This window comes from Pseudoliparis swirei, chromosome 4 (genome assembly GCF_029220125.1).
Source record: "Pseudoliparis swirei isolate HS2019 ecotype Mariana Trench chromosome 4, NWPU_hadal_v1, whole genome shotgun sequence".
Classification (NCBI taxonomy): domain Eukaryota; kingdom Metazoa; phylum Chordata; class Actinopteri; order Perciformes; family Liparidae; genus Pseudoliparis; species Pseudoliparis swirei.
The window spans coordinates 13,791,260-13,815,522 of NC_079391.1; the positions used below are offsets into that span (position 1 = coordinate 13,791,260).

A 24,263-nucleotide genomic window follows, 5' to 3' on the forward strand; every position below is an offset into this window, starting at 1 on the left:
AATTTTCTGTGACTATTTCTATTTTGGTGACTTTCTACCTGTAATATTGTACTTTTCAGCCGACATAAGTGATGTAGACAACCTATTTGGACAACTATCGTTACTAGCTATTCTTTTTGGGATTAAAGGTATATAATACAATGAGAAAATACAATGCATGATGAAAGGTCAAAGTAATATTTCAATAAAAAGAGCAAAGATTAGGGGAAGAGCTGAATACACATTCGTAATCTATCTTTATTTTTATATTGTTAATTTCACGACTCTTTGGAAGTGGCCTCAGCACTAGGCTGAGAACCATTACGTTATTGTATATGAAGTAGTTAAACAAAGCTCCACCTCAACCAGCCACCGCAGTGAAGCTGCTGACACATTAATGCGTCCATTTTATATATTTTGGTATGCAATACGTTATAATAATAATCTTAGTGCTTAAAATAAACCTGTTTGAATTAAAATCACCTAATTGTGGCTGTGTAAATGTCCTCCACCACACACCACTAGTCATGTGACAGTAGCTAAATCCCAAGCTTACTGGGTGTCACAGTTCCCTGCTTTCAAGAAAAAAGGATGCCACCTGTGGATCCCACATGCAGGGTAGCACAAATAATGTCTTTATTGCTCTGAGTCTATGTTCATTTGTTGCCCACGCACACCCACTGTGCCTATCTGTAGCCATGCGCTCCTGTCATCCTCCACTCCTGCTTCCTGTGTCGTGACAGTGCTCCCTTTCATCCTCAGCCCTGCCAGATCCCTCTGCTCCCCTGGAATTTCACTTCATCCCATGTTCTTTTCTTTCTTCTTTCCACCTGCAGCATCTCCAGCCTTCATCCTGTCTTGATGAAGGCTGGAGATGTCTGCTGGAGTCATGAGTGGAGGAGCACAAACGGAACCTGCACTCACTGGTACGAGTTCCTACATCTGCCAGGTTTAACTTAGTGGATAGAGGAGGAAGATAGGCTGGAAAATAAAGACACACACAGGTTTTCTGTGAGATGACATCTTGTGTTGAAGAAGGAGTGAAACGTAGGAGGCACAGCTGGCCATTTCCTTAATTCCAGACATCAGCACCAATTCCAAAGATCCATTGTTGATGACCCTTAAACTCTAGGCCCGAACTTAAAGAGAGGAGGAAATAGAGAGCAAATTTGTGTTTCCTGCTGAAATAGCTGTGGCTGTATCACTTGAACCATGTATTTGCAATTAAACTTCAACAAAAGGAGTTGATGATATCAACACCTAAATCAGACTCAACTGAGACGGTGAGTTAGCAGCACATCTCTGTGAAATGAGTTACTTAAAGTCTCCCAGTTTATACTCAGATCTTTAGTTTTACATGGAGCAGTCTGGGATTGTAAGTCAATTTGCACCAATCAGTGTAAAGTAATTACATTTACTTAAGAACAGTTTTACGTCACGCTGCTACATTATAGCGGGATTATTATTTGTTCCCCCCCCCAATAGATTTACTTGACAATATACTTGTTACTTTTCAGGTTGGGATTTTACATAAAAAAACACACCGTTAGCTTATAATATAAAAGGTTTCGTTGAAATTAAATCTCAGTTTTACCAGGTTTATAAAAAGCAGCGTCTCATTGAACCCCCTCAGTTATAGTTGATACATGTGTACTTTTCTTGTGTGCGATTTTGAGTGCAGGCTTATATTTTTAGGTATTTATTTAATATAAACATGTCACTTTTCAGTCAAGGATCGTATTACTTCTTCCACCGACTACACAAAATACACCTTTTTGTTGTAATATAACAGCATTTTTTTAAACAGGTTTCTGAAAAACTCATAACAATACCAGAAGTATCTTTGTTTTATATACACATCTATATTTTTATATACACTGTACAGATTTCAAAAAATAAATGGTTGATATTTAACATTGTGCACACCACAGATGTGTAACTACAAAGAGAAAGGGGAGTGAAAGACGAGGCTGAGTGATACCAAGGACAGACAGATATCAACAACCCCAGTTCAAACTGATGATTATTTGTTCTTCTTTTTTTTTATACAGGACACTTCACAATCATTTGTACAGTATATCAATTACAATGTTGCTGGTTAACCTCTCTTTGTCTCAAGCAGTCCCCCAAGATAATGGGATAAGCATATTTGGCCAGTGAAGGGTGTAGACATCCAAAATGTAGCTCAATTTTAGAAAACTAAAATATACCAAACCCTGACTGTTATTTAACCAATATTTAAGTTGCATTGATTAAAGTGACTTTCACCAAGCCTTTGGAATGTAATGCTTTGTCAGCAGCACTGATAGTAATGCCTTGTTTCTCACACATGGCCATCAGGACAGACAGATGACAGTGTTCCTGGTTATTTTGGGACGCTCCGACCTGAGATGAGCTAACAGTGATGCAAAGAGGTGACGATTATCTCCTATCCCACCTTTTTTTTCTCCCCCCGTCCCCCGCCCCTGTCTGACACTTGGAGAGGGGGAGCACATATGGTGAGGAGCAAGGCAGTGAAGCAAATAACTGGAAGACTGACTTGATATTGATACAAAATTTGGTTTTATATTGTTTTCAGACTCATAGTTATTTGTAAAAAAAAGAAGAAAAAAAAAGTTTATAGTGTTCTTTCATGGCTATTCCAGGTTTAGTGAACAGATAGTGTGTTTTCAATTATTTATATATTTATATCCAATTTATACAACAATATTCAACATCAACATATTTAACATATTACCATCTGTTACAGTAACAAAGTAATGTATTGCCTGCATACATAAATTGTTCACACAAATCATAAAATATTGAGTGTATCAAAACTAAAGGGCAGATTAGTTTATTTTTCCTAAGTACTCACGGCCCTCTTCAGAGTTTTCTCAAGATCTCACGAATGAAGAATCACAACCTGTTCAATACCTGGTTTGCATCAAAAGTAACCATGCAGGAAGTTTTCAGATTTAGATTCCCCGATGGATGGTGTGTTCAAATAATGGGGATGGATGTGGATTAAGCTGCCTGGCTTCGAAATACGTGTGTTTGTGTTTTGGGTGGATTGACCCATTAACCGCAGTGACCTCCCCACACCTTCTCTAACTTCAACATCACAAATTCTAACAATACCTTATTTTCATCATTGTTATCAAGGGATATTTTCAACATCTTAGTCTCATCTTAATTTAGCTGTTCAAGTCCAAAATACTATATATTATTCTATCACACACACAAACACACACACACACACACACACACACACACACACACACACGCATTAACCCACACAGACGCATTAACCCACACTTCCACACTTATGGAAGCTGGCTTTTTTCTTATTTTCAGTGTCTGGAAGAACAGGTTGATTCTCTTCTTTTGTAAAACAAAACACAACATTAATCACTTGACACTTTTTTGTCCTGTCCATCGGGATTTCTTTTCCAAAGAAAAAGTTATTTTTTTGGGACACTTAACCTATTGGACCAGCAATTAATGTTCATATCCTTTTTTTTGTTGAAGAACTTCATTTGAGGTTACGGCACATCACCCACAGCACGCACATACAAGGAAGGGTTTCCGCCAAGGGAGAATGCCAGAGGAAGAGTGAAAAAGGTCAAACATGAGCAGAGTGACAAGAGTCCAATTCCAGTTCATTTGCCTGTGTCGATTTTCCTGGTTTTTCAAGCATTTTAAAGGTATGGATGAATCGTGAGTAAGAAGACTCAAACGAGGGGGCGAAGAGCAGACACACTGTGTTGAAGGTGGTAAATAGGTCGCACAGCTCAGGTACAGGTTTGAATGAAGCCCGTTTTGCTGCCACAGAGGATGGTTGGAATGTTAGTTTGATCCATTTTTGGTTGGTAGTTTGTATTCATGGGTGGCAAGAGGTGCTGCTCTGATGTTAAACACTTGGAGAGGTCGACATGGAGATAAGAGTGAGGAGTAAAAAAAAAAATCTAATAGAAAGAGGTCACAAGGAGGAGGTGAGTGAAGACATCAAATACATTTTTAAGTTCAGACAGAGATGAGGCAAGGGGTCCGGTTGGAATCGTAACTTGACTTGGGTGAAATTTAGGGATGGTGTCAGGAGGACTGAGGGCGGAGGATATCAAAGAAGCCTGAGAACAAAGAAATGACATCCATTGCCGGCAGCTCAAGACTGCAGTTAGAGGGTTATGTACTGAGGGCAGGGGTTGAGAGGCTGATGCTGAATTCTGAGGGGGAAAACTCTGCAGGCAGGTTGGTTGCTGGGTCCCTCAGGCCTTAAGAGCATGCCACTGGGACACAGGGGTACGAGGACGACCCATCATGTCTTTCCAGTGTTTTACCTCTGCAGGGCCGCTCTTCCATGAAAGGTAAATCTGTGAGAAAGAGAGAGTTAATGTAACCCAAGTACAGAGATTGATGTTATTTGGAAAAAAAGCCTCCCCCTCCAAAAAATGCAGGGAAGTATTCGGTAAAAAAGTCTTAAAACGCTTAAATCCAGCCCTGCTTTCACCACTAAGCGTGCCACTCTAATCAGAATTTACCTTAAATCCAGGGCAGAAAACTTGAGAGGTTCATTCTATTGCTAATGAAAATAAAGGGCTGAGTCTTTAAGTAATTCTCATGTAGAAAGAAACTCGTGATCAGTACATGTCGAAGGAAATACTGTTCAAGCTTTCATTGTCCTCTGACTAGTTGCACGATATTTATGAGTGTGGTTATAATAGGCAACGTATTATTACTGCTGTGTGTAGGCAGATAATGTGTGTGGTTAGGATGGCAATTACTGTAGATGTGTGTGAATGACAGAGAGCACAGTGGCTCATGCTGTACGCAGCTCAAAGATGATTATTTGTACAGTGTCTGAAAGAAAAAGGATGAGTTGAGCTTTGAGTTCTTTCCAATAATTTGTCTTCAAGCTCTATTCTCCACTTAAGTTGAACACATATGAATGAGTGTATGAATGTGTATAATTTCTCAAGAAGTTTCCTGAAAAGAACAATGTCTTTTGGCAATACTTATGGTTGAATAGAGTGTTAAAATGGGTACATTTTCATTTAATTAATTCCACATTAATTGTTGACTCTCAGTCAGTGAACAGCAGCTGGTCAGCTGGTAAACATTTTTAAATGTCTACCAGCAACCATACAGTTAAGCGTATATGAAGGATTAAGTTTCCTATAATTAATGAGTAATTCATTAATATTTAAAACAGAGGAGTTCTTTGTGTGACATTCTTCCAGAAAGCAACTATATCTAACTGACCACAACCATCTAAACGGTCAATGTTCTCCATAATTAGCCCAAGGAAACATTCTGACAATTCTCTGGGAAAGATCAGACCATATAACAGACTTATGCAGCCAATTAAAATACAAATAAACACATGTGTTGAATGCTGCAACCTAAATACTAAAAGGCTCATTCTTAATCTTGGTGTGTGCAATAGATCATTGATACATTTGAACTATTGCTGATTTTCTTTATAGGGCAATCGATCTGTTTTTCTTTGAGGCAAGAAAATAATTTGCAGATGAATCATGACTGAAATGTAACAAATCCCATGTACTGTACATATATCACACTATAAACCCAACAATAACATGTTCCCTATATTAAAAACAAAAGGTTATATTTTTAGTGAAAATGCGAAACGTAAATTTCAAGGAGTGACTGTATTTAGGTTAATTGGACTCTAAATTGTCCCGTAGGTGTGAATGTGAGCGAGCATGGTTGTCTGTCTCTATATGTGCCCTGCGATACACTGGTGACCTGTCCAGGGTGAACCTCGCCTTCGCCCAATGACAGCTAAAATCGGCTCCAGCGCCCCGCAACCCTAAAAAGGATAAGCGGTTCAGATAATGGATGGATGAATGGAAGGATTTTGATATAAGAGCCTGGACATGCATGCCATGCTTATTTGTTATTGTTGGAAGACTAAACGAAACAACTAGCCAACACTTAAAGTGAAGTGTTATTCTCAATTATTAATTTCCGATGCACGAGATGGTTCTACGTGTTCCAGTAGGGGTCAGTAGAGACTGGCTACTGATGGTCTCACGTCGAGGCAGAAGAGCACATAGAAGAAGAAGAAGAAGAAGAAGAAGAAGAAGAAGAAGAAGAAGAAGGAAGGAGATACCTTTCCAATGACATCATTGCGACTGAGCCTGTCCTTGTCCATGACGGTGATAATTACGGTGGTCTCCCTCAGCACGTGTGCAGGCACATCAAAGGAGAAGGACTCGTTGAAAACAGGGTTCAGGCACCTCTTCATCACCACCGTCTTCTTCTTCTCCACACGCTTATCCTTGTTCATCAACCACACTTTTACATAAGGGTCTGAGGAGAGGAGGGAATGTGCCAGTTTGTTTACAATATATCATTCCTGTTTTACCATATATGTGAATGCCATGTTAGTGTAAGTGCTGCCATGGATTTGATATTAAATAACAACATTTTTCTTATTTAATTTAGAAGCCGCAAAAAATGGAGACGGGCAACAAAAAAAGGTCACAGAGGGAGATGAAGGACCAGCTATACCAGAAGTGCCTCCGATGTCCATGGCTTTGAGGTTGCGGGCTTTGATGATGCTCACACTGATGGTGTTGGCTGTGGGGTTGTAGAACAGAGACACCAGCAGATCCCCTCGGCTCCCCTGGAGAAATTACACACAACAACAACGAATCGTTTACCTTTTCATCCCCCTTTCACATTGTTGTGCCTTCTGTTGCACGCTGTGTGTTTCTGTTTCCTCCTCTGGCTGTCTGTGTATTCTCCATCTACCTGTCAGCATCTCCATATTCCCTTCTTTCTCCCACCGGCACGCTGCCACATTTCCCCTGAGAGCATCGCGGCAGCCAGGAATGACATCACCCGTTACATTCGGTTACATCCTCTTTCTCCCCTCCTCCCTCTCCTCCCTCTTCCTGCACCTCCTTCCTTCCCTCCACCCCTTTCTCTGTCGTACTCACGCTGCCATCGCTACATGGTTTAAGCTCCTTCCAGAAAGTCTGCATGTTGGCCAGGTCCAGTTTGTTGAGGGGGACGGACACCTCTCCGATGGGGTCATTCCTGCTGAAGCGGTCGTAGTCGAGAACCTGCAGGTAGAGGATCCTCTGGACCACCTTCTCATAGGGGAACCCTGAGAAACCACATCATCCTTATAAGTCACAGTGATGCACATATAAAAGAGACAGCTGCAGAGTGCCTGCATGTGCTATGAATTGTTAACTTCATGTATTATGTATGGATTAGGAAAGCTTCCTCTGTCAGACCTTCAAACAGGAAGGTCTCGTTCCAGTGGGGGTTCAGATTCTTCCTCTTGACTTTGGTCTCCAGCTTGTGCTTCTTGTCTGGCAGCAGGTAGAGTTTGACAAACGGATCAGAGGTGCCGGAAAAGTCCTTGGCAGGCAAATCCTGGCCCTTGAGAATTTTGACAGTGAGGGTGGAGTCCTGAAAACTGTATCCAACACTGAACTGAACACGACCCAGCTTCTCACACACTGGACCCTCGTGGTCATCTTCCTCCGAACCTGGAGACAACTAAAGAAGACAGAGGAGGAAGAGGAGATGAACGTGATGTTATCTTTTTATTCAGCTCCAGGTGGTTGATACATTTCGTCTACAGTGTACACAAAGCAGTATTCACTGGTTTATGACTGGTGCAATGCTCTACTTTGAACCACGATATTAAAATATCGAAATTTAGTGCTGCCCATTAGATATGCAGATTATATTTTCAGGAGCACTTTCATCCCTTAGAGGAGAACAGGATCCTTTCATACAAAGAACATCTCTCCGAGATTCATTTCAAGGGAAGAACAAATAATTTCACTTGATGTTAGTTTGCTCTTAAGTATTATTTAATTATGAAGTAAACCAGGAGGTAATCACTCCCCATTTTATTGATTATCTTCTGTGATTGAAAACATTGGAAACACCTCTCAGTATAACGGGGGAGTGGGTTGGCATTCAGCACTCAAGGAAAGTAAGAATCTGCTGTTCAAGTGAACAAACCCAATGTCTTCACGAGGGCCATTTGATACAGTCGAAAGCTCCAGAGCAACATAACTGAGTGGACCTTGAGTTGGATCATCACCTCTAAAATTGTCAACAGGCAATGTAATAGCTTTATGAGGAGGATTTATTGCAGGTTTGATGTATTAATCTGTGAGTTTAAAGGGGTAACTAATGCTGTATAAGTGCATATCATTTGTAACACCATGGGAATTACACCTCTATCAATGGAGGGCTGGGTCAAACTCAGCCACATATTCACAGCATATTCTCAAACAGATAAATCACTAATTATGCACATCTAGCCAGCCCCCAACTGGCTAACTGACATAATGTTGTGTCACATGGCTGCCTTCTACTGTACGATAGAGGCAGAATTTGTCCACGGTTGTGTGGAGATGAGAGGCTGATAATCTGTTGGGAGACAGACACTCTGACTGATGGTGGCTTGGCCTGGAGGGAGGAAGATAAATCCAGTTTAAAACATGCTATCTGATGAGGGAAAAGCTAGAGACATTACTCAAGGAGCAGTTCCAGAAATATAATATCCAATTCTGTATTCTCCCACATATTTCTAATGGTGCGGCTCAGCCCCTTATTCTCCATGCTGCATATGATCACTTTTCATTATGCAGTCCTCAACCCAACAGCTGGCCTAAATGGCTTTTCTCAATGTTCTATCTTTTTCTCCTTTTTACCCAGAGTCCTCCTCTTTCTTTCAACTCTTCAATTGTCCTCTCTAATTTCTTTTTCTGAAACCCAAACATCTCACGTGCAGTAGATGCCAACACATATTGTCTGTTTTGAAAAAGCCATTGTTGTCCAAAAACTACAAACATGAGCCGCATGTTGCATTGTCTGATGGTTGCATCCTTTACAAGTACCATGGGCACTGTAGTTTCTTTTGAGTCCAGCCCACATACACTGTCCTTTTTAAAAGATGTACGTTTATATTCATGATGGATTTCTAAAGATTTTTGTTTTCTGTAAGAATGAATGTGCACTTGGTGCTGAGTACCACAAACTGTAAGCCGGGGAAGTCGAAAAGTATTGAGGGACAGATTAACGCATTGCTGGTTTTGGTCTTTTTATGGTCTTTTTTGACAAATCCCAAATGAAAAAACTAGACTCCAGCCTCATCCTTTGAACAAATAAAGCACATAAAAACTTCTGCAACTGTGTGGATGTGTGTGTGTTTACACAGAGGCATAGACACGTTCACCCCACACTGTCACTGACCCTGAGAACACATATAAAAATGAAAGCAGCTTCAGAGTACATCTAGATAAGAACCATGTGATACACACAACAATCCTCCCCCAACGCCTCTCACCTGAGACACCTGAGGGGGTTGGATATTTATATACTTTAACACTTTCGGCATTCCTTTCTCCTCAGTTATAGACTGTGGAATATAAACTATATAAACTATAAGTGGATCAAAAGTGAGGGTATTTTTGGCATGAAAGGATGGTTGTGTAACGTTGCCTCTGGCAATACTGCCCAGAATGAGTATTATCATTAAGCACTGCCACGAGACCCACATAATTACACACTGCTCATACTAATCTCTGCCATATTCCCGCAGCACCCAGAGCAGTGTGTGTTCTCTCACAGCTAATTACCGAACCCTGCTGAAAATGCCACCCGTCCTCTCCCCTCTCAGGGTCTCACTGCAGGGTGATGAGATACTGTATGTTTCAGGGTGATGAGATATTGTATGGTTCAGGGTGATGAGATACTGTATGTTTCAGGGTGATGAATACTGTATGTTTCAGGGTGATGAGATACTGTATGTTTCAGGGTGATGAGATATTGTATGTTTCAGTGTGATGAGATACTGTATGTTTCAGGGTGATGAGATACTGTATGTTTCAGGGTGATGAATACTGTATGTTTCAGGGTGATGAGATACTGTATGTTTCAGGGTGATGAATACTGTATGTTTCAGGGTGATGAGATCTGTATGTTTCAGGGTGATGAGTACTGTATGTTTCAGGGTGATGAGATACTGTATGTTTCATGGTGATGAGATATTTTATGTTTCAGGGTGATGAGATACTGTATGTTTCAGGGTGATGAATACTGTATGTTTCAGGGTGATGAGATACTGTATGTTTCAGGGTGATGAATACTGTATGTTTCAGGGTGATGAGATACTGTATGTTTCAGGGTGATGAATACTGTATGTTTCAGGGTGATGAGATCTGTATGTTTCAGGGTGATGAGATACTGTATGTTTCAGGGTGATGAGATCTGTATGTTTCAGGGTGATGAGTACTGTATGTTTCAGGGTGATGAGATCTGTATGTTTCAGGCTGATGAGATACTGTATATTTCAGGGTGATGAGATACTGTATCGCAATAGTGATGAAAGACTTGTGAGGAGAAAACACTTTTCTTTTCTTGCTTTCTACTCCAGAACTGACAGTGTATTATTTACAGTAGGTACACATAAATTTAAACCCAGAATGCAACAAACTTTAAAGGATAAACTTATTTTTGTTGCATTGGGCATCATTTCAATTACAAATGAAAACATTGCACTCACCAAAGTAACGACTGTGATCTGGAGGGCAAAGTTTAACCAGGGGGTCATTAAGTAAATAGTGATCGATGTTTACAAAGGACATTTTTTAGGATTTCTTCTAAATACTTTTGGCAAAGCTAGGTGTTGATTAGCACCAACATGATGTTATGAATGTTTGAGTTTTCTCACCTCAACGGATATGTCTTTAGCAATACTTCCATGTTCACAGATCAACACAATTCATTGAAGAAGTTAAATTATATTGTCACTGACAGATGTGATGGCCCAAACTACAAAGGAATAGACCAGAGTTGTAAGATAATGATCTTGCAACACTGAGCTCCAACGTAGTCACATATTGTTTGAGAGAGCTATTCAAAATATGAACATACATCTTAGTTCAATTCAAAATCCCAACATATACCATATCAGGAGGAGTTTAGCTGCTGCAAGGTAGAAACAAAGCTGATGGACATAAAAAAGATATAGGAGGCTTGTACGCATTGGTCACACAAGCTAATATAACTTGCAGTTATTACAGTGTTTACAATGGGGATTCATTTTTTGCGTGTGTTTTACATTAATCATGTCAACACTCCTGATTCATCGTCCACATTCTTATCTCTTTGATGAGGAAAGATGATCATGAATCACCGCTCAAGTCTCTCAGCGGTCTCATTTATTGGGATTTAAAAGGCTTTGCTGACAGCAGTCCCCCTCGTCTAATTATATAGATGAGGTTGGCAATGCAGAAAACACATCACGAATGAGTTAGTGGTGAAGCAATAACACGTATCTCAAGACGCTTCAGATATACTGTGTTGATGTTGTGTGTTACCATTAGCATGTCACTGGTGACAGAGTTGGCCAAGTCAGAAACAGAGGAGTTGGCATCGTGGCGGCGTCCGCTCTCATCTCTGGGGCTGCTGCCTGGTTTGTTACCCGGAGTCCTATTAAAATAGACACAAACACACATATTCCCATAAACATGCCCATATTTAGGGGTCTTTTCCACTGTGAATAAAGAGGGGTCCATAAACAAATGTTTCCCCCAGGTTTGGTGAGGAAGAACTTGACCTCAAGCCCATCCAACAACAAGTGTGAGCCAACATCAGTACCGGTCCTCTCTAGCACTCTAGTGGCTGAAGAGATGCAACGAGGTGCCGAAGTGTTGAGGAAGCCTGCTGAGCAGAACGCATAACTCAGAAATCGTTTAATGGAAATAATACTATCTGAAAAATATCAAAACGGATTTCTCCCGGAAACTGCGTCAGTCTTAATGTTAAGCTACTCTAAAAGGGCAACTGCAGAAACTTCACATTTACCATCTAACATGGAAGCTGTATCTGTTTTCTGATCTTGGTCAAAATGTGGATAAGCGTAAACTAAAAGACAGACGATTACTTTACTGTTCATGGTTTTGGATCAAGTTGTTCAAAAGTTGTATGAGTGTACCGTTCAAAACGTCCACATACTTTTGGCCATGAAGCGTCTGTCTCTCAAGGGGTCAGAGGCTGTGGTGAGCCTCACAGCTGTGGACTGAAAAAGTGTTCAAGAAACAATGTCTTGCTGTATTAATATACAGTAATTACAGCTAAACATCCACCAATATCAAACTGTTCTGCATCACCACCTGCCACTTTGTAAAGATATACACAACCTGCAGAAATAAACAACAATATATCTGACTGATAATCCTTGAAACAACAAGGCAGAAAAAATAAATAAATGCTAAAATGAGTAAAGGGTAAACATGACTCCTGGCTCTCTATTATGTGACAATTTGGTAAACAGGGAAAATATAAAGATCTGATACAAGTCTAGGCGCATTGACAAATAAGACGAACGAGCACTTATTGCTATGAGAGAGATGAAAGAACCAACAAAGAGTCAGAGACACGGAGATAGTGAGTGAGGAAGCAGGTGAGCTGTAAGACACAAAGGTAAAAGAAGACATGAGATTGGAAGACACTACTGTGGGAAATAGGATCTGAGAAGGAAATAGGAACTTGAAGACTTATCTCTGCACAGAGGTTGAGAATAAATGAAGGAGAGGATTTGCAATTTTTAAGATTCAGAGGATTAATAGGATGAACAAAGGAAGGTTACGGACAAAATATTATGAGACACACACCATAACTCACACACAAGCTGAGCGAGAAATCAAAGTAAGGAAGCAAAACAGATGTGATTTGGGTAAAGAGTCGGATGCGCTAAAGTAGAGGAAAGGAAGCAAACTGACACGTTACATGAGCAAGAACAATGAAGGCTGGATATGACGAGGCGTGAGAGACGGACAGCAAAGAGACAAATAAAAGCAGAGTGAGGGAGAGGAGGAGGAGAGAAGGATATGGTGTGGAAGAGAAAATAAATGGATTCCTCACTCTGCCTTTATTTCCTGTGATCTGCAGCTCAGAGCGCCAACAATGCAGCCAGGCTGAATTCGAAAGGAGAAAGTTTGTCGGAGCAGAAGCTTACTGTTTTTTAATATCAGCTGATAAAGAAATCTGAGACTTTATTTCTCTAAGAGGTCAAACTGAGAACGCTGAACATTTTTAATTAGAGCTTCAAACATTAACCCGTCAACACATCAGGGAACAATTTGTTACCTTAAAATGATTACTTAACACCTGTAACACCTGGTCCACTGAGATGAAAAAAACTGCATGAAAAAGAAAATGTAATGACACAACAGCAGTCACCGGAAGTCTTTGTGTCAAGAGCTTACTTACAGGTGGGCTCAGCTGACTGAGCCCTCCTTATTCAGCACCCAACACACAAGACAGAGACCACATGGATCTTGAGCTATCAACCAAACATAAACACAGCCAGGAATCGTCTTCATTTCATTCAGCCATACAAAGCACATGTTTCACTTTAACACAGTGCATATAAACCATTGTAGTTAATATAGCCCGTATATATTATGCAGGGTCTATAAACATATTCACTGCTCTGCATACTCCATTTCATAAAAGGGGGCACTGATCCTAACACTTCTTTTCTTACATATACAAACATTTGTTGAAAAGTCAAAGATCAAAACTGTTTTCGAGAATATGCATGAGGATGTTAACCGGGTGTAAACCAGTAGTAAAGTAAAGTAGTACCATAACTTCATCTTGGTGACCTAGTTTATCAGCTAAATACATAGCATGACACAGCTTCTGTCTCTGTGTACATGTCAGTCTCAATGAAAACACAATGCCACATGATTCCACATGATGTATTGTGAGAATACAGCTTCTGAGTAATGAGTTCATAAGAGGAAGCAGGTTCTCTGATGTTTTGTTGGATCTCTGCCTGAATAAATGATAGCAATGTGCTGCTTGATTACCTTTTATATTTTGTCTTTCTCTCTGAGTGATTTTTTGTATGCATTGTGCGTCTTCTTGCAGGTGTACAAGTGCAGCTATTTTCTTGTGGTTTGCATGATGTGTCTTTTACAAAGACAGAGGTTTCATGCCACAATGTGTTGTGTTATTTGTTCTACCTTTTTTTACACACTGGAGTTCATGCCTTTAATGTCTTGTTTTGTTTCGGGGACACAGCTTACTGGAGTTATTAAATCAACATGATAAAAACACACTTGTTGGATCCCAACCCTGCATTCCTAGATGATGTGTACACGTCGTGGGGTCGGCTTGTCATCGTCTCCAAAGATTAACGTCTGTTGACATGAAAGGTAAACGAAGACCTGCTGCTTATGAACATAGTGTCCTCGAATCAAGACTGTTGACACAGCAACGGCCTGCGGGACATTGAGATGCTGGGTGTGGTACTGAGGTGAGTCCATCCATGCGTGTAAATATATATATTTACTCACCATCAAACACACACACTTGCAGATACACACAGACACACAGACACACAAACACGCACACACATACACACACAGGATGTAGGGCACTGGTGCTGCATAACGTCTTAATCGGATATGATAACATATTAAATTGAGTCTGATTAAAAGACAACGATGAAACATTTTGTCCTGTGTGACAATTAGGAATTGTTAATTGTCACTAAAAACAAGTGAATTATTCTCAGTGCAGTTATTCTTTTGGATTCACCGCCACAACTAGAAGTGAAGTCAACATGTTTTATTAAAAAGTAAAAAATGTGTGCACAATTTTTGTGCCGTGGCGGTGAGTTGCATCTTTCTGCCGCCGCCTGCTGCTGACTATCTCGTCAGTTACATAATTCATTCTTTAGAGGTTGTTGTAACCATGACTACCAAAATGTGTGCACCCACTTTAGGTTGTACTTACTACCATCTTGGATTTTGCACAGGGTTACAGTAACCATGGTAACAGGTAAGAGGGCAGTAAAAATCCAAGGAATTTCCACAAAGAGGGGCATGTTATAACAATAGCGAAAAGGCCACTGGGCAAAGGGACCACATATTTAGAAGGTCTCTCAAACGCATTCCTGAAACACACTCTTCCCTCATAACTACACTTCTCCAACCCCCTTTGACCTAAGCTCATTTCAAAAAAATGTCTGATTCACAAATGCTCAAATAAGTGCAGAACAACCTCCAGCCATGATCCTCATGACAACAGGCAGTGACAGAAATGACCAATTATAGAGTAACCGTCCCCTGCTAATAAAAGAGTGGATCATCTGATTGAATCTAGGTTTAATGAGCACACACACACACACACACACACACACACACACACACACACACACACACACACACACACACACACACACACACACACACACACACACACACACACACACACACACACACACACACACACACACACACACACACACACACACACACTTACTTCTCCTGGAGTTCAGGGGAAATGTCCCTGGAGAAAGGCTGCTTCGTTCTGACACACATTCAAACTCAAAACCCTGACCTTTGACCTCATGGCCTCAACCTGGGACAGAGTTGTAAGCCCTCTTTGGAGTAATTGGACAAAACAGGTCATTAAATCCCAGGGGACAATGCAGTGACACCTTATCTCCTCCTATGTATTGTCTGTTGCAAAGTCTGTTCAACATCAATTAAGAGAGACTGAATAAATGAAAAGAATGTGCTTCATTTACCCAGCGTTGATAAAGGTATATCATGGAAGTCATTTCAGGGAGAAGCGACTGGATAGGGGAAAAAAAGGAAAATTCAGGCCGAGGTCTGGCAGCAAGGAGCAAGAGACAACGTCCTGACAGAAGATTCAGAGCTGGCAGAGCAACGTGCAAGAATTGTAGTCATCATGTTTGTGTTTTCACACTTGTCAAATCTTTGCCACCATATTGTCCTGCTGCATGCCTCCTCCTAGCTGGGACTCAATAAACTTTAGCTGCAATCTGTTTGCTTAGAAATGGCAGTTAAGTATTTCAACACATTTAATGAAGCACAGGTGGAGTTTTTATTTTCTATAACCAAACTGAGGGGTGAGAATTACTGATTGGAATAAACACGTTAACACATGCTGAGCAGAAGAAACATTCAGCAGAATCCATCTTCAATGATCCATTCGAAGCACTTCACAACAAACATGTGCTTATGTGTATTCACTTCTAAATAGGATATATACAATATATTCTATATAAGTTGCATCTAAGGAAGGCGAAAGGATTTCTTTTATTTGACCTTTCTGCACTTTGAAATGAAACAACCCAGTGTCTTAGAATGATGTTTACTCTACACTTATATACACGTTTATACAACTTTTTATTTACAACAAATAATTTAGATTATTTAATGAACATAGTTATTACATGTTGAAAGTTAATCTCAGACTGTCGTAGCAGCTGAAAAAGGAGAAAGCTTTTGCTGGTTATATCGAGGCGCTGCAGCATTTGTTTAAATTTAGGAAAAGATTGTGGTCTTTAAATTCAGAAATATCAACAGTGATTTGAAGTATGAGACAGAATGTGTGTACGTTTTTAACATTTGACTGTTACCACAAGGTTTCCCCAACCCCATGTGTTGTTTTGTTGACCCAAACCATATAAGATGCAGGGGATGGGCTCATATATATATATTATCCATAACCGGGTCAGTAGTGTCAGGCCAGTCTTCATTTTGCTCATTTAAGGCAGTTTCACAGAACTAAAAGTTTGCTTAAAGAAACTAGCTATGAGCCTCACTGATGGTTTAGCAGAAGTAATGAGCCCCATCACATTAGGAAGCCGCAGCATCTCAACTCTGAAAATGGTAATGATATTGTTTTGTTTTTCTTCTTTTGGTATTGTTACACCCGTCACTGAATTTTAACATTAAAATGTCATCGTACTTGTTCTGCTGTAGTGAACCCAGCCGAGCGGCTTGACGTGGGGTAGCTCAGTAAGCCATATTTTGAAAAAAAGTTAATTTACCCAGGATTCATAACTATTACTTAACATAGTCAATAATTACACAGCTTTGTGCAACAGATGAATTCAGACTATAGTTTGATCCAAGTCACAGTCAAAAGTCTCCAGTATTAAAGTCCTGTGCTTTGAATCCCCATCATCCACCCTGACTTACTCCCCATGACTTATGTGACGTGTAAAAATGAAACACTTTACGTGTAAAAAAATATATATTGTTACACGCTGCCAGAATCTCAAAATGTCTCTCATCAGAATGTAATTGCAAAAATACATAATTATAGAAATGTCTTTTCAAGGATTGAGGGTTTAATGTGGAGATTCTTCACAACTCTATGAATATAATATAAATGTGTTTAGTCCACTGTGCTCTGACTAAATACTGATCACAGAGATGAACTTTGCCTCGTAGAAAGCAGATCGGAGAGCTCATTCATTTCTGTTGGCAGTCATCATTCTCCACAATCTAAAAATTATGATAACATGCCTTAGGATATGAGATAAGGTATAAAGTGACAAAGATTTATTGTGTTTATTTTCATAGCTGGCTTGATGTGGCAAAACAATCTGAAATAATATTGTTATTTTTCATTTAGGCAAATTAAACCAGCAAGAAACCGAGCTGGGATTGGGTTTATAATTGTGTTGTCTTTCTATATTTGGGGACAAATCATATCACATGCAACTAGCACAGACATCTAAAGGTGATATAGGGATGTCACAGAAAGCTCAAACTCATACTGTATAGATTTATCAGTCTGGCCGAGCTGACAGTCATCTGTGCAGACGGAGAAGCGTACTGTAACATCATCCCATCATAAATCCAGTCAACACCCTCAGGAATGGGTAGATCAGGTGAAAAAAGGAGATAGCGAATGGAAAAGGAGAAAGAGAGAGAAGAGAGAGAGAGAGAGAGAGGGAGAGAAAGGGAGAGAGAGAAATTGGCATAAGAAAAAAATACATGTTAAATAAATGCAATTAAATAAAGTGTGGAGGGGAGATCGAGAGAGAAGGCTACGGTGGCGAGAGGGAATAAAGGAGAGATGTTTCTTATTGGGAAACAAAATGAAGGCTGGGGAGAAGAGAGAGGAAATTGATGAGTGGATGGGGAGAGGTATAGGAAGCAGAGGGGAAAAGAGGGAGAGTGGATGGATGGGTGAGAACATGATGGATGAGGGTTACCAGGAGGGCCTGAATAGGCAGTGTGTCTCTGTAAACATGACTGTATCTGGGTCTTGCTGATCATACACTAGCCCTAGGAGACAATGAAACACAATATAGGTCCCACGTCCCATGATGGATAAGGCCAAGGTTCCAATGTCAGCCCACTCAGCGCTCCCACCAACAGGGACAAATCACCCGGCCACCGCCCTCCTCAACACGCAGGCTAATACAACTAATGGAGCCATCGACAGTGTTCGACAGGCTTCATGCTCTTTGAATACACTTCTGCTGCCTTATTCTTAAATGTATCCACTGGGGAGCTGCTGTTTTTGTAAATAACGCATTCTATACATAAATAACCGGCAGTGATAACGTATCTGTTTCAGAATTAAAGATACAAGTCAATACAATGTGTTAAATGACTTCAAGAACACAGTTTCATTCGTTTTGAGTCCACTACTCACTGTCACCTTCGCTGTGATTCGCTCCTCACTTTTCTTTCAGGGGCTCTCTTAAATCAGCTCCCTGCTCGTATCCAGAAGCGCAAACCAGGGAAATGGTGAATGAGCTCCAGACTTAAATCTAAAGAGATACCTCGTTTGTGCTGACCTCCATCGCTTTTTCTTTCCAATCATCTTTCCTCCCAGGGCCACTGCAGGAACCGGAGGCTGGCATGGGAACCAGTGGCCGGCCTGCAGAGTCATTGGGAGGCTCGACTCATTGTGATTTCTGGCTCAGACACACAATGGATAGAGTCGGACATGTCAGCTGATAAAGGGTGGCAACAACTTCTGGCTTGATTAATACTGTTCAATGTGGCCTTCTGCAACTCAGCGAGTGCAGGATGAAGTTATACCTCTGCCAAGATTATCACTGAGACTCGACCAACAATGGACACACACACAGTTCAAACAACAGCGCCCATCACACGTATCGTACTGTTGGTCAGTGGGTCAGGACGGCATTATCAGTGGTAAGAAGTGCAGTGCAGAAAGGCGGCCATTAGCTAGCGAGTGAGATGCAACAGAGAGACTCACATGCACGAACCGGCCCGGTTAAGAAATCAAACCAAAGACAAGCTCCGATTAAAAACACAGTCAGTCACTTTATTGTCTTCTCCGGTAGACATTGCTCCACTATGTATTATTATGCTCTGAATGTCGTAGAAAGAGACTTGTTTATTCTCGTCTTCTTTATTCTTTAACCCAATGAAAATCTACTACAAAATATGTTTTAGATTTTGGGTGGCGATAGAAAAAATAAGCTACTTAATATATTAGTGGGTTTCTGATCATCCAGCAAATATAAGTGATTTTATATGTAATATATAGGTGCACTATATGATAAATGTTCTTCACCAGACTAGTTGTAAATGCAGAAAAGTACATGGTATTTTCCACCTACACCAGTGACACCGACTTCCCTGACACTTAAACTTTAAATGGCACTCACACTACTCTTGCTAAATCGTACACATTCTGACTTGACAGCAGTCTGTCATTCAAAATGTATTTTTAGAGTATTTGACTCAAAAATTAAGAATCAAACTTGGCTCCTTATTTACCGGATGTTTAAAGTCCTCAAGGGAGTCCAGTTTGAAACTCCACTTCTGCCAACAATATAGCATACATGAGGGATATCCAAGGTTAAGTAGTTCCTGGATCGCTTGGTTCCTTGATTTAAATGACAGAAGAGATGAAATGTCCTGTGGAAGCTGCAACAGCTTCATAAATAAATAACATGAGACCGCTTTTTTCTTCAGTATAATGAATCATTTGATCCATAGAACAATGATTCTGTAATTTGTCATTTGTGATGAAGCGTAAAGTACGATGATACACAAGGTTTCACAGCTGAAGTGTTGATGGCAGCATGAGAATACAGAATGTCTCCATAGCCAAGGACAGACGTGAAGGTTGACCTCATCATACTTTTACGGTTGGAAGAAGACAGACATCCTTAACCCTTGTGTTGCCTTCGGGTCAATTTGACCCGAATCAATATTACACCCTCGTGTCGCCTTCGGATTAATTTGACCCCATTCAATGTTTAATGTCGGTGTTCTTTCGGTAGTCAACAAACAAACATAAAGTGCCTCACACTTAAACTTGGAAAACAATATTAATTCTAATAATTTTCTGGAGGTTTTAATTGCTGGCGTCAAATTGAACCCAAAGGGTAAAATATGTTAGTAAATATAAAGGTAACAGGAGGGTTAAATATTTAATCGGGTCAAAATGACCCGAAGGCAACAGGAGGGTTAAAGCTTGAATATCTGAGTTCTCTCTTATGATTCTTCAAATTAGGGTCTGTTATGTAGTTTCTGTTCAGCAGTGTGGACAATATGACAAATATCTCAGTACCAGTGATTTATTGTAGAAGGACATAGTTATAAAAAGTAAAAGCATCAAATGTATAAATATATTATTATATTCTAGAACTTGTGCAGAGTAGTCCACAATCGATATTTGAACGTCCCCTCACGAACAGTCTGTGTGGACAAAAAGTATTCTTGTTTTAAATTCAATGAAAGCAGACCTTGAAATGCTCCATTTCATAAAGCGCTGCACATTTTACAGCTTTACAAACTCTAGAGTGGAGGTTTTCTGGGGCCAATAAGCTCTTTTGGGTGTATTCATTTTTATTTCCCTATTGCGTCTCTGTGTGTGGTGAACCTCTGAGCTCATTAAGATTCAGCTCTGCTGTGCAACAGCAGCTTCAGAGCCTCCATCATAGTTATCTGCAGGTGGGTGATTATGTCCAGTCAACTGCAGGGCTTTGAGCGGCCTACCACAGGGACCCAAAGTGACTTACATCACAAGACGCACATAGCAGATTAGAGGAGCTTTCACTTAGCGCAGAGCCAGAAAACACTGGCTTTGTCTATAGATAACAAATGTGTCCTCTGACAATAAAATAATTAACTGTAATCACAGCTGCATTGGTGTCTTCTGAGATTTCATCTCAAAGATGTAATGAGTACAAGACAGCTTCTGTAGACAACAGCTTGGACTATTTCTGCTTCCCAAATCACAGATTAGCATTAAACCTTTTACACACTGATGAAAATAAACTCAGTAAATTTGTTCAGAGATGATTTTACTCAGTGATCTGCATGTGAGTTCAGCTGTTATTGATTTAAACAAGCTCTTCTGCAAGTGCACTGTACATGTTTTATGAAGGTTGAAATCCAATACCTCAGACTGTTTCTATGCACATGAAAGGCTTATTTTTCTCAAACTGTGTTTGTGAACAACAGGATAGCCCATCCACCTGACAGGTGTGGCTAATCAAGATGCTGATTAATTAAAAAGCATCGTTACTATACAGCTGTGTCTTGGGCCGGTTACGACACAAGGCTAGTCTAAAGGCCACATTTACACATAGTATTTACAGAAACGAATATTTCTGCCCCTCCGTTTTCAAAAATAACGTTGTACACACAAGGTCGTTTTCAAAAAAGTTTCTGTTTATATGAACCCGCATTATACGCCGCCGGGCGCCATCATAACTATGCCAAACCTGTAGTCGGCAGTGTAACGAGAAGGATAAAGACATGCAAACCAATCAGAATTCTCAAAACCAACAACAACTACGAAAAACACGATCAACTTCCTTTTCCATTAGATGGACAGAAAGCGAAGTGGAGCTGCTGCTTCGAGTCGCCTTAGATTATAAGGCAAATAAAGCACTCGATAATGTGGATTAGGAATCATGCCAAACTAAATATAGGGATATGTTGGCATTGTTCTTAGAACAGTACCCGTCTGAGACCTCCGAGAAGTATCCTCATGTCAAGGAGGAAATAACTCGGGCGCACCTGACAACGAAAATGAAGGCAGTCAGAGGAAAGCACCGGAATGCAGTCGACACTGGACGTAGGAGCGGCCAAACTAACTGTAAACATAGGACGCTCACATGACGTGAAGCATTTTTAGTCGCATACTGTGACGTTTGACAACCTAAAACTCCGTTTGACCTAGTTCACACGCAAACACAAAAACGGAGTTTTCAGAAATCTCCACTTTGGCCGGAGTTTTTTAGAAATGATCGTTTTCCGTGATAAAACCTCTGTTTTTGTGTAAATGAAAGGCCAAAACGCATGAAAATATATGCGTTTTCCCATCGTGTAAACGGAGTCGGTTTGCAGGTTTATCTTGGGGGGGGGGGGGGGGCGGAATAATACATTTCTTTTGATTTATGACCACAAGTGTGCATTGAAAAAAAGGAAAGACATATTATAGAAGAAAAAACAAAGTGTTGTTCATGTATTTTAAGTTTTGTTCAGTGGATTTAGTTTTAGGTTGTAAATGAGTAACAGGGGGTGAACATAGATCATATCTCAGTGTTATGTTGCAATCTTTGAGGAGCATTTCTCAGAGTGTAGTGCACACCACTACACTGCCTGCCTACATATCTCCACTGATCTAAGGATCTATTTCGGCATATTTCAAGGGATACAAAACCACTGTTCATAAGGTAATTATGATTCCTAACAGCAAGTTTATTGGCACCTGTGATTCGTGACTACTGATTGATAAAAATATATAAAACATTTATTTATTTATTTATTTTTTACAATAAACGGTAGAAGTGCCACTAAACCCCGTGGAGTCGACACAGTGAGTCCGCGGCTGCAGTGACAAGGTGAAGATGGCAACAGCGCAGATGCGAAAGACAGGAAAAACACACCAATCTGAGCAGACTGGGAGTTTAAAAAAACAGGTGTTGTAACGGAGCGTTTCAGACAGATGCTAAAAAAAAAGGCATGTAAACAATGTTCCAGCAGGGAAAAAAAATACAAGTATGTGCTCTCATGATATGTGACCTCTAATTATGTTATGATTATTATTTATAATTTAAGTGGCTACATTTCTAAAAGCAAGAGTTCCACTTGGTCTGCTTGTTTTACCATCTATATTTAGACTGAACATAACATAAAGCTCACACAGCTTTTATCCAATCAAATCTCTATTATCAGATGTGGTGTTTGTAGATATTTGTGCTGCGAGCTGTATTTGATTTCATAAATAAACCAACAGATTCCCAAATCTCTCGGGGACTGTCTATTTTTATCTTGTCGCATATTTCTCTCGAAAGCTGAGAGCAAAGGTGTCCCAGTCTTTGTGTCTCTCTTTCACTGTCTGACAGCGTCTTGTCTCGTCACATATATTCTTGGCCGGATCATCCTGTTACATCGTTCACGGCCGGGAGCAAGCCAGCAGACGGGCTCACGGAGCTCACCGCATAACTACAGAGACACAGAGATGAGAGAGACGGACAGAGATGATGATGGAGAGCGCTTATTAGTTGTGGAAGGACACTAGACGTTTTGGCCCACGCGACCCCTCAAGGTAGAGGCGCGCTGACTGGCTGTGACTACAGTTAGGTGCTTGACAGACCTACAGACAGTGAGAGGAAGAGAGGATGATGGGAGGGACAAGAGGAGCTGGTCCTCATCCCCTGGCTGACCCCCATTTTAAATTGCATTTCAAAAGCATAGAAAACGTGTTGCAATAACATTAAACCCAAGATACATGTTATTTTCTTTCAAGACAGACTGTTATTTTTCCCTTCAACAAATACAAATCTGAGATGACCTAGTTAGAATTTAGATGCATTGCAGAGAGGTTTTGAGCTTAATTGGTTATGTTACACCCAGGTTTATCCTCAGCCTAGTGTGAAAACAGCAGGTTCAGCACTTTATCGCTCAAACACTCTGATATGATAAGAGGGCAGCCAGTTTAGTCCTTTGTTCACCAGCTGACATTGTGTTAGTCTCTGACAGCTGCTCTGAGTTCACTAGGAGATGAGAGGTTAGCATATTTCTAGACACGTGTTTCATGTGAGGAACCTCACTACACTCAAAGAAATGACTCATTGGATGAACTCAATTAAATTGTTGGCAGGTTTTCCATCCAATAATTATATGCAACTCCAACTCAAATTTAGCACATCAGTGCAATAAAATGTAATTAAGTTAGTCCAACTCATTTGTATCAAATACATCTAAAATAAAATAACGATATTCATTAAATTAAATTAATTTATGTTTGTCCAACTCAAAATATAAACTAACTAACTAAATATGCAAACTCCACACAGAAGGAATGCCGCGACTGGGATTTGAACCCACGGCCCTCTGGCTGTGAGGCAACAGTGCTAGCCACTACACCACTGTACAGCATTGAAAGTGTCTTCACCTCATGCAAACAACTGATTTTCAGAAGAATGAAACACATTTATTTTGAGTTGATACGCACACCAT

The 24,263-nt window shown here is 40.3% G+C and overlaps 1 protein-coding gene across 1 annotated transcript in view; it reads right to left on the reverse strand.

Annotated features, from left to right (window-relative positions):
- Positions 1 to 1,662: 1,662 nt before the first annotated feature.
- The window catches only part of syt7b (synaptotagmin VIIb), a 44,034-nt gene continuing 21,433 nt past the window's right edge, over positions 1,663 to 24,263 (reverse strand). The window contains exons 7-12 of the mRNA XM_056412722.1: positions 11,340 to 11,451; positions 7,230 to 7,497; positions 6,927 to 7,096; positions 6,496 to 6,610; positions 6,095 to 6,294; positions 1,663 to 4,331 (exon numbers count right to left, since the gene is read on the reverse strand). Coding sequence (XP_056268697.1) covers positions 4,227 to 4,331; positions 6,095 to 6,294; positions 6,496 to 6,610; positions 6,927 to 7,096; positions 7,230 to 7,497; positions 11,340 to 11,451 — 970 coding nt within the window. The 3' untranslated portion in view covers positions 1,663 to 4,226. The remainder of the gene's footprint in view (positions 4,332 to 6,094; positions 6,295 to 6,495; positions 6,611 to 6,926; positions 7,097 to 7,229; positions 7,498 to 11,339; positions 11,452 to 24,263) is intronic.